The sequence below is a fragment of the Sciurus carolinensis genome, chromosome 11 (genome assembly GCF_902686445.1).
Source record: "Sciurus carolinensis chromosome 11, mSciCar1.2, whole genome shotgun sequence".
In the NCBI taxonomy this organism is placed as follows: domain Eukaryota; kingdom Metazoa; phylum Chordata; class Mammalia; order Rodentia; family Sciuridae; genus Sciurus; species Sciurus carolinensis.
In genome coordinates this window covers 18,070,530-18,081,845 of record NC_062223.1, presented here as the reverse complement: position 1 = coordinate 18,081,845, position 11,316 = coordinate 18,070,530, and the positions used below count along the sequence as shown (strand labels likewise).

General features: G+C 49.7%; 1 protein-coding gene across 3 annotated transcripts; it reads right to left on the bottom strand.

The window, feature by feature from the left end:
* Positions 1 to 88: 88 nt before the first annotated feature.
* Ssrp1 (structure specific recognition protein 1) lies at positions 89 to 9,808 on the bottom strand. Of its 3 annotated transcripts, none has more exons than XM_047519479.1 (18): positions 9,670 to 9,808; positions 9,021 to 9,190; positions 8,376 to 8,561; positions 7,637 to 7,742; positions 7,160 to 7,350; positions 6,824 to 7,054; positions 6,574 to 6,677; positions 6,343 to 6,471; positions 5,891 to 6,112; positions 5,087 to 5,159; positions 4,967 to 4,975; positions 4,540 to 4,678; positions 4,351 to 4,396; positions 2,655 to 2,784; positions 2,072 to 2,242; positions 1,798 to 1,886; positions 856 to 1,042; positions 89 to 582 (listed from the first exon to the last, which is right to left on the bottom strand). In XM_047519479.1, the coding sequence occupies exons 2-18, from the start codon at positions 9,072 to 9,074 to the stop codon at positions 511 to 513; spliced, it is 2,139 nt and encodes a 712-aa protein (XP_047375435.1). In that variant the 5' UTR covers positions 9,075 to 9,190; positions 9,670 to 9,808; the 3' UTR covers positions 89 to 510. The 3 variants fall into 3 exon arrangements, with proteins under 3 accessions (XP_047375435.1, XP_047375436.1, XP_047375437.1); XM_047519480.1 differs by having other exon boundaries at positions 9,021 to 9,113; positions 9,670 to 9,805; XM_047519481.1 differs by lacking the exon at positions 4,967 to 4,975.
* Between the last annotated feature and the right edge of the window lie 1,508 nt (positions 9,809 to 11,316).

Below are 11,316 nucleotides of genomic sequence, written 5' to 3'. Positions count from 1 at the left end.
CAAGAGCATCCCGCCAAGTCAGGATGGAGTGGTGAACACCACCACAAAAAGGGAGAACAGGGCTAGAAAGGAGGCATAAGGACATGACTTCCAAAGTCAGTTCCCTTTATTAAATGTTGATTTCACAGACCAGAAATACAAAATAAAAGTAGAAATAGGCCCCAGTTAGGAGCTACAGGCCTGACCTCACACGACCCCTGCTGCAGCAATTCCAACGGGGGCAAGCAGCAGCTACATCCCTAAGGCTGGGAAAAGTAGGATGAGGATCTGGACCCTGCACTGCCCTGCCTCCCAACCGGTCTCTCCCCAAGTTACAAGGAGCCATCCTTGTGAAGCAGCAAAAGTTAAGATGCCTCCCCCACTGCCCCAGCAAAGTGCATGCCACCAGGAGAGCTTATTCAGATGGCACAGAATCCAAGGACTACATGTCATGTGAGTAGAAACTGGTACCAGAACATGGGTAGGAGCTGGGGGTATGACAAGGCAAGCACAGAGAGATGTTCCTCCTCTCTACTCATCGGAGCCTGACGCCGAGTCCTCTGAGCTGGGAGGAGTACTGGCTAGTTCCTCTTCTTCAGAATCCTGAAAACCAAAGTCTCTTAAGCAGAAAGGTATGGAGTCTTGGGCTACCCTCCCAGTCACTTTTCAATGGCAAACGCCCCTAAATCCTATCCCCTTCCTCCAACCAGAACCCACCTTTGGAATCTCAAAAGTCCATCAGTTCATTCCAGCTCCAACAGGTAAGTCCTGTATCACCTACTACCCACCCACCTGCCCACCTCCCCTGTACCTCACCCTTCCCAGCCCCACAGCCCCACAGCCCCACAGCCCCACAGCCCCACACTCCTGCCGCACCTCGCTCCGCCGCCTCTTCTTCTTGCTCTTGTTCTCCCCTGAAGAGCTCTCATCACTGGACACAAATTCTTTGCTCTTGAAGCTCTCACTTAGCTGCCTTGACGATGACTTAGATGACGAGCCCCTAGAGGGTGTGGATTTCTTTTCCATCTTTACTTTTACCTTCTTCTTCTTCTTTGACTTATCCCTATATTAGCAAGAGGGAAAAAAAGTTGGACCTTCAGGTTCCTGGCTTTGTCCTAGAGGCCAAAAACCTCTCACACCCTTAACAAGGTCCCTACCAGTCCCTGTCATTCTGCTCTTTTCACTTGTCAGCCCCAAGAAAGAGTACAGTAAGTGACTACAATAAAACAATCAGGAGTTAAACCAGGCATGGTGGTGCATGCCTATAATCCCAGAGACTCGGGAGACTAAGGCAGGAGGATCGTAAGTTCAAGGCCAGCCTCAGCAACTTAATGAGCCCCTAAGCAACTTGGCAAGACCCCATCTCAACATAAAAAATAAAAAGAACCAGAAATGTGGCTCAGTGGTAAAATGTCCCTGGATTCAATTCCTAGTCCCAAAAAAAAAAAAAAAAAAAAAAATCAGGGGTTGCAACCTGAAGCAGCACCATATGCAAAACTGATGTGACATTTCCTGCTTTATCTTTAAAAATCCACGTGAATTTTATATTAGGCTCCATAATACTTTTTTTTTTCTAAATTCTCCCATACCTTTGAATAAAACTAACTCTCCAGGAAAATGGGCCACATTTATCCAGTGATTTCAATTCCCTATATAACCCACACTTGGGCAAAGGCCTACCCAGGTTTAAGAAGCTCGGCTCTATCAGAGCGTATCCACTATCTTCTAACAATCCTATTTCTTAACTTTGACCTGCCCAAAAAATACACTGCTGAGAGCAGCTTTACTTCACTTGGTCACTTTGTTTCCAACGCTCACCTCTTAGAAGACTCGCCTCGGCCTCCCTCGTATTCTTTCATGGCTTTTTCATATTCCCTCCTGGCATCCTCAGCCTTCCGGTCCCACTCCTGTCACACACACACATAAGACTGGAGAATGAGACCTCTTCCCAGGTGCAAGGAAAATCTACAAATCTATACAGTAAAATTCCACCAGTGGCTCACCCTGCCCCTCTCTGGGTAATAAGACTCCCCACTCAAGAAAGCCCTTCTCGCCCGCTGACGAGGATCACAGCCTCTCCGCTGCTCCTCACCTCCTTCTTCTCTTTGGACATCCCCTTCCAGATTTCGCCTGCCTTCTTGGAAAGATCTGTGATACTGATGCCAGGATGGTCTGACTTGATCTTCTCCCGGCTGGCATTCAGCCACAGCATGTATGCAGACATGGGCCTCTTGGGGGCATTGGGGTCTTTGCCCTTCTTCATCTACATAAGAGAGAACCCAAATGCCATTAGCCAGCTATTTCCCACGGACACCCCACAGTTTCCCAAAGAAATTATTTGAATCACCTAACTTGGGGGGGAAAATAGAGAAATACTAAATAGTATCAGGCTAGACTGATGGCTCGCTCACTAAGGGCAGGGGTCATGTCTTCCTCCTCTAGCTCAGTAGGGGCCCCGGGGACAGAAGTAGCATGTCTCCTAATTCAGATCTTCCAGGAGCTAATTATCCCAGGACCAGAGAGAAAAATCACTAAGATAACCCTCAAGGCCATAAGCACTGGCTAGAATAACAACCCCAGGAGGGTGAATCAACGCGTCTTTCTGTGGTGGAGCGCAGGCAGGATGTACACACAGGCACACACACACACACTCCTATCTAGAGGAGAATCTGCACCTCCATGGGTTTCTTGCGGCTCTTTCGATCCTTGGCCATCTTGGCCCTTTTGAGCTGTTTCCGCTTCTTCTCATCTCGGTCACTGTCGCCCTCATTACTGGAGGAGCTGGCAGAGGCGTTACTGTCAAACCTGCCGGAGAGTGGGGCTCAGACTCAGGGAGGGAGAACAGGACCTAGAGGCCTTAGGAGGAAACGGAATCCAAAGACACCTGCCCAGAACGGAGCAAGGGAAAAAGACCAGAGGACAGCCTCCACCACCAGGCCCCAGCCCTGCCTCCTGCCCTTTGCTGAGGTGGTTCCAACCATCCCCTCTCCAGACCTCACCACCACAATGGGTTATTTACTGAATCAAAAGAACCAAGAGACTCCAGCCCCTCTCCTTGGTCATCATATCTAATCCAGGCAAAACCTTCCCCATGCCCAAGTACAGAAACACTGACGGGCTTGCCCAGAACGTGCCAAGTTCACTTCCCCACTTCCTTTTGGGCGAATCATCTGAATTTACCCTGCAGTCTTTTCTGGTAACAGCACCAAAAGGGAGGAAACTGACCCAGCAAACACCCACAAAACTAACGGTCGTAGCTGATACACTGCGACTCCTCAAAAAAAGGGAAATACCAGACCTCTGTTCACTGCTAGTTTCAAGGTGCCTTCGTAAGCATGTCGCAAGCATAATGAGTGGACTTCTGGAGGGTGTTTTCAGTTGTTTTTGTTTTTGCTGCCCAACATTCACTGCCACTCTCCTGGTGGGAACTATCTAGCCTTCACTCAGGAGGGACTCACCCCCACCACAGGCTCTATGGGTGGTTACACGGCTGATTTCCGGCCCATCAAAGACCTGCACATCCTAATGACTCAGGCTCAGGAAGGGGCGGGTGACCACACCATTCACTTTGCTGTTCACTGAAAGAAGAGGTATTTCTAGGATTAAGCCCAGACACCTCAGGGTAATTTGGCCCTGAAGGGGGCAAACCTGTCTAAGAATAAGGTAATCACCTAGGCTTGGTGGTGCATGCCTGTAATCCCAGCTACTTGAGAGACTGAGGCAGAAAGACTGCAGGTTTGAAGCCAGCCTTGGCAACTTAGGGAGACCCAGCCCCAAAAGAAAAATTTTTAAAAGGGCTGAGGATAGAGTTCAGTGGTAAAGTACTTGCCTAGCATGTATGACTCTCTGGGTTTGATTCCAGTGCCAACCAATCAATAATATACATAAGGGAATCAGAAACAAGAAAGATTCCCCACCAACTTTAGAACACCTAGGTTCAGTAATGTCTAAAGCCAATTCTGTCCCTGAACTCAGTTACATCAACTCCTAAAAATCCCTTTTACGCCAGTTAGTCGTATGTCTGACAATGACAATCAAGTCTTGACCAATTTAGCATAGGTAGGGGTATCACTGCCATTCACAGGTGAAGACACCAAGATGCAGTGACAAACCTGAGGACTGCCAGCAGTGCGCACTGCACTGGCTCTCATCCCTGTTCTCTCCCCACTACACTTTTCTGGCTTAAAACATGCTGTGCACTAGTAAAGTCCCTGACACTTGAAGAAATGTTTTCATGTATCACCTCATTACAGGTCCCTCTCCACCCTGGGTCAGTGGTTAGTGCTTAGAGGTGAGAAATGTCCAGAAATCTCCTGGTTCCTTTAGTCTCTCGGCCACCTCCTCACCCCCATGAGCTATAATCAAACTCACTCCTCTGCCACGTCTTCCTCTTCTTCACCTGGGTTGAATGACTCATCTGAAAAAGAACACAAGACACATCAGCTTCTGCCCCAGTGACAGCCTCCCCCTTACCCAGACACCCAGCTCTGCCACAGGGTGAGTCTAGGCCAAAGAGAGGACAGTCCGACTGCCCTGTCCCTGGCACGGAGGCCGGCCCACCCGTCTCCTCTCCCGAGTCGTCACTGCTGTCGTTGGCATTCTCTTCCCGGATCTTGCCCTCCTCCTTCATCCTCTCCAAGTAGGCATCGTGCTGGTCTTCATCAGAGTCCGCATATTCGTCGTAGCTCGGGTTCATGCCCTAACCAGGGAAGCCGTGGGAGTGAGACTCATTGCCCCAAGCAGAACCCCTGCATTCAAAAGCACTCCCCGATGCCTGTGGAATCAGAGCGGAAGCTCCCAGAAGACCCTGGGGCTGGGTCATCCACACAGTCAACGTGCAGGGCCTAAGCCCAGGTACTGCCTGCCACCAGTTAGTCCAAGCCCCTCCCTCTCCCAGCCCCACACAGAGCTCCTAAGGGGCTGCACAGACTAATCTAAGGCCATGCAGAGAAAACCTGCACCAGAAGGGGGAAAGGGTCACACGCACCTCTTTTTTCTATAAGGGTAAGAAGAGAAGAGAGAGTGAAAAAGAAGCCAAGAAATCTCTGCTCCTTTCTTCCCTACAGAAAGAACAGGAGAGAGGCTCATCCTTCCCAGACAGAAATACCTCTTTCAATCCTCGGTTTTTGATGTTGAGCTTTTTTGCATTGACAAAATCAAACAGCTTTCCATACTCCTCCCTGTGAGGGAAGAACAGCGTTACCAGATGGTGAGGACCAACTCAGGGGTGGACTAAATGATGTTGACACCCAGGGGCCAGAGCCAGATGGTAAGGCTGGCACTGTCAAACACACTGTCCAACCCAACTGCTCAGAGCCCCCGGAGGACAGCAGGAAGGAAGGTCAGAACTGGTCCTGAAAAAGGAACCTGCATAACCCTCAGCAGTTCTGGGGAAGGAAAAGCAGGGAGGGGTGCACCTATTCACCCAGTATGCACAGAGCAGGATCAGTGTGGGGAAGGGACACTTCCATCTTTTTACTGGTCTGTGTTTCACACTTCACAGGGTTATTGTGCGGATTAAACATGAAGATGTCTGTAAAAATGTTCAGCCCACAATGAGCACTCAATAAACATTAGCTGCTGTGTTCCCGGGCACAAAGCTCATTCCAGGAAAGAGAGAGATAACATTTCCACTGTGGGGGAAGGTTGGAGAAGAAAAAGGGCTAGTACCCAACACACACGGATTTCGTCATATGGAAAATGACGTTTCTAAAAACATAAAAAAAGCAATGGAGAGGCTTCTAAACTGAGTACTTGAAGGACCAAATCCCAGGGAAGCAAAAGAAAAATTCTGTTCAAAGCTTGGAAAGTCAAAGACACAGGCCTGCGTAGCGCCCCAGGCCCTACCAGGCTTCCCAGTGGAGGTTGGGTCAGGATCAGGATGCCCAGGTTAACTGAGGGAGGCTCTCACCTCTCAATGCTGCTGAAGGTGTACTGAGTACCCTGCTTGGTCTCAATCTCAAAGTCAAAGGAGCGAGTGGTAGTGGTTCCACGGGCAAAGTTGACAAAGGATATCTCATCGAAGCGGATGTGCACGGGTGGCTTGTGGACGTAGATGAAGCCCCGCTCTAGCGGGTACAACAGCCCTGAGCTCGCCTTGTAAGAGCAGGTGATGCACTGGGCCCCTGAGTGCCTGGGAGGATACCAGAAGCCTGGTCAGTGCCAGAGGGCCAGAGGGCAGCCGGACACATGCTCAGCCCTCGACTGAGCGAATCTCACCGCACTGCTCAGAGGGAGGCACTGACAAGGTCCTATCCAGGACTCTAACAGATTGCATTCCCTTCTCAGGAGGGGATCACCAAAGAGACGTGGCATTTCCCAGCCGATTCCCAGCAGCCCAGGACCCCAAGCCTGCACTCTTACCCTTGGAAGTTGCCTGGGACTGTGATCTTGCGGTTCACCAGGGCCTTCATGACCCGGCTGACCATCTCGTAGAGTGATCCTGACATGTTCTTGGTGAGCCGTCCCTCAAAGCGCTTCTCCACCTCTTCCCTACAGAGCAAGGTGAGACGATGGTAAGCACAACTGCTTTCTGGTGGCATCCCTCTCTCCTGCCTGGACAGTGGCAGGAAACAAGTCCAGGCGAACACTCACTCATTCATGTTGAGCGTCAAGGAGATGTCCTCATCCTTGGAGAAGAGGAGGATCAGGAAGTGGTAACGGGTTTGGCCCTGCTTGATGGGGGGATCGAGGCTGATCTGGGAAGGAAGAGTGGACAAGGTTAAGGACCAGTTGATGCTTCAGGTGAACTTGCTATTAACCAATACAGAACTCAACACCACTGAGACATCTACTGAAGACTCAGACAAAAACCAGGACATTTACTCCAAGGGTTTCTGCTTACCACAAAGAACATCTGGCGTTGGTCCTTGTGGGGCAACAAAAAGAGGCGCAGTACAGTGGTGTAGGGGATCTTGTAGTCAAAGGTCTTGCCATGCAGGTGCAGAAAGGTAGGGTAGATCCGGATGTCGTAACGACCACGGGGAGTCAGACACTGTAGCTCCCGGAAGATGCAGATGGCATCTCCAGTAGCCTGGATTACATCTGCCTTTGAAAGCACATTCTGGGCAAAGGCCTGCAAAAGCACATACCAGTAATCAGGCAGCAGATCACTGCTCCCAGGCCAGTCAGCCAAGTCCTTAGCATCATCTGCCACCAAGGCAACCAGTGAAGGCCTCACCTCAACAGGGTCCACACCATCTTCCTGGGTGGGAGGGACATAGAAGCGCACCTCCATGAGAGACACCTCTGCATCATCGTTCTGGTGGAATTCCAGTGTCACCTCATTCTTGCCTGTAGTACACTGGGACACATTGCTGAGGGGTATCTCAAAGACCGGCTGGTCACCAATGTCAAAGGAAAGCAGCTGCCCTGTGAGGAAAGAGCTTATCAAGCCACAAGCTCCTCCCCTTGAGTGTACATAATATTCCCAGCAAACTAAGTTTCATGAGGACCAGATACTCAAGCTATTTTGTTCATACTGTACCCGCAAGACCAGGAACAGTGCTTGATAGACAATAGCTGCTCGATGAATACATGATACACACACAAAATGATAGGAAATCAGAGACAGCGACAGGGGAAAGACAACTGAGTGAAAAGCTGAAACCCTTCATCCCACCTTCTCCCCCAAACCTCAGTCTTCCCTAGGACTCACCACCAAACTTCACTGTCCCCCAATTCCAGCCCTTCACACATAGATCCTTCTCCATTAGCTCAAGGCGATAGTGAGTTTTGAAGAAATCAGAGAGTTTCTCAAATTCCTGGGGGTGAAGGGGAGAAAATACAAACCCAGTAAACCCTGGTGGCCTTAATGTTGAACACAAGTTCAACATCCCAGGATTATTTCAGAAAAATTGCCCCAATATATCCTTTATCAGAAATCCATTGCTGACCTAGCATCTCAATTCTGAAATCATTCAAAAGGTTACTAAAAGAGGCTGATCCTGGGAAACAGAGCTCAGGCTAGAGGAGGAGTAAAGGAACTGACGTTTCTGGGTATGGGGCTCATGGTGAGACTTTTTAAACATTGTATACGTATTGTTTTAACGACAGTGGAAGTTAAAACCTTTAAGTCTTTAACTCAAGCAGTTCAAAAAGGAACAAGCCAAACAAGAGCATCAAGCTAAGATTCTGAACATGGATAAAAACAAGGAGAAACCACCATCTAAATTAAGATAGCAGAAAATCTGGAGTTAAGGCTAAAACAGATGTGCAGGTCTTCAATACTTAAAGCAAAACACTGATTGTTCAATGGCCTCACAGGCCTACTTTGTAGAGGCCAAGCCACTAATGACATGGTTATCAGCTGGAGAAGCCCCAACTTTCACTAAAGGATTAAAAATAAACAAGATGGCACAATAAAATGGGGGATGAAAGGCATCAGGACTTCTCACCGATTCTCGGAAGCCATCATACTTGTACACATGGCCATTCTTTGTGAGGAGTTTCAGTCCATGTCCCAGAGCTACACGGCGCCAGATACCTTCTGTCAACTCCCCAGCCTGGATGTTGTCCACTTTGCCAGTCTTGCTATTCTTGAAGATGATACCCTGGCGGCTCAACCTTAGCCGACCATCATTCTGTCAGAGGAACACGCCAGATGCATGAGGATGGTACACACTGGGTATACTGGGTCCAGTTCTACCCTACACCCATTTTGACTGTTGGGGACTGACCAAATTATCAATGTGGGGGGATGGGGGAGATAGCTGAAATGGCCAAGGTCACTAAGAAGAGAAAAGTAGTCAGGAAGTATGGACTTTAAACCTGTCCTTGACATCCAGAATCCTTGTAGGTTCTATTTCTTGGTTTGCAACATAGGAATTTAGGATTGAACAGCATATAAGTTCCCTTCAAATTCCAAGGGCCCAAAACTTTTGGGATTCTTTCTCAATTTGATTGGGGGTACACCAGACACACATTCTGAGTCTTCCTTTTCCAAAGTAGTAACTGTGATCAGAGTTAAGTTTTGTTAATGGGCAAAAACTTTCCCCTCCTTCTCTCTCTCCACCTGTATAAAGAGCCCAAGTCCTTCTCACCATGGAGCCTTTCACCTCCTGGTAGATGTCGTTGAACTCCAGTGTCTCTGCCATGTTGACCTGCCTGTGGTGGCCTGGGCACAGAGCCCTAGGCTACACGGGGAAAGCGAATAAACTGAGCTGGGCCCCAACTCCTGGGTAGGTGTGCAGATGCACAGCAGGTTGGGAATCTGAATTCAGGAGGAAGACAGATAAGCTTGAAAGACATCACCTCATGCTGCTCACAGATGGAGCCAGGTGGCAGCCCGCGGCTGCACCTGGGATGTCTCAGGATCTCTTCTGCCTGGGAACCTACAGGCAGGTTCTACAGCCCTCCAGGGCCCAGGCCCAGCTCTGGCTGGAGAACCCGGCCTGGAGTGGCGCTTATATCCCAGCCAGACACCCGCTCGGTGCGGTCCACCGGGAGCCATGGCAACGAGCAGCGGAACCCCAGGGACCGCTCGGGGTCGACACCCCAAATCCCTGCAGAATGCTGGATTCCCCTCCCAGGTCTCCCACCACTCCGCGGCCCCAGACCCACGGTCCTCCCCCCCCAAAAAATGGATTCGCCCGCTGCCCGCGGATTTGAACGCGGAACGGTCCATCTCGAGCGTCCCGCGGGGGAGCAGGGCCCGCTCCCTCCTGGGGCCCGGAGACGACGACCACCCACCTCTTCAAGCTGCAGCCTCGCGACGGCCCAGGAGCGGGCGGTGGGCTTGATGGGGGCGGCGGGGGAGGGGGGCGGGGACGGGGGGATGGGTATACGCTGGGGTAGCTTTTCCCGCGTGCGCGGTCCCGCGTCCCGCCACCGGAAGTCGTGCACAGACCATAGAGATGATGAGCCGGCCGGAGAGACTCGAGCTGGGTCCACCGACGAGACAGTCGCATAGAGCGTCGGCGACTCTGGAGGACCTGAGGAAAGGGGATTGCGGTGATTGCAGTTCCCACCCGGATGGAAACTGACCAGAAAATGGGAGCGTGTAAAGTTATTTAGAAAGTTATAGACACTTCTTCGACTGGAGACTAGGTCCTAAAGGGAAGTTATGTAGTTTTATTTTGTCGGAATTGCTTCAGGTGTGTGTGTGTGTGTGTGTGTGTGTGTGTGTGTGTGTGTATTGGGACGATGCATGCCCCTCCCTCCTGCAGAATAGTTTTCTGTCGTGGAGAAAGTAGTCTCTCCGGCAAGAAGGAAAATACATGAGAGAAATGCCGTTTCACTGTCTGCAAAGTGCGAAGAGAATGCGGGTGTTGGTGTCTACTGGTCTCAGCTGTACCGTCAAGTGGGACTAGGTCCTTTTTGAAACGAGTTCCCTGTCTACTACACTCAACATCTTCCCACCCATAACCACAATTTATGGATTCCCCGGAAGAGGCCGGCAAGTGGCCGCATCAAGTTCAAGTGCTGGTGTCAGATTTACCTTGGAGCCAGAACTGATTTGAAACCACATCAGTTGGTGTGGCAGAAACCAGATCCCCCTCATATAGTCTCAGGGTGCATCTTGCAAAATCAGAAAAGGCCAGGTCTAGAAGAGGTATTTATCTACTCCTACCTCTTTGTGGATGAGAAAACAGGCATAGAGGAATTGCCAGGGTCTCAGTGAGTTGGCAACAAAGTTGAAGACTAGAACTCAATCCCCTTAACAGCAGTCTGGTTCTCTTCCTTCAGTCACAGTGACTGTATGTTCAGAGTGATGGGTAATATATGTCCTGTATAAAGATAGAATATTTAAAGTCAAAATTTCCCTGATACTCATTACACCAGCTTGCCAACTCCATCCTGGGCTAGAAGACAATAGGAATGCCTCATTGCTCCCTGAACACACAGCTTCAGCTTCAAGTTAAATTGTGCTGTATGCTGCCCTAGCATTATAAATTCAATTGTATTTAATCATATGTATTTAAGACCTGTTCTTAATCCAGTGCACTTCTAAGATTTGAGGAAACTAGTGAATACAATGAAAGCAGCCCTAACCTTCCAGATGCACATAATCGAAAAAATATTTTGGATAACTAACCTAAGAGTAAAAAAAGAAAAAAAATAGGATAACTGCTATGCTACAGGTAGAGAGAGCTTCAGCCAACGCCAACTGCAGTTAGAAAGATGTGACTCTACTCACCCTTTCCTGGGAGACCCAGAAAAATGTCCAAAAGACTCCCCTCCCCGGGACCCAATCTATTGGAGGCAAGTCAGGAAGAGAAGAAATGCTGCAGAATTGGATGGAATTAGGCAAACACGCAGGAGTGAAAAAGGGTACTCAGCTCAAGTAGGCTGTTAGGTGCCTGGGGGGTAGGGCATTGCAAGGGGCTTTAGGGAGAG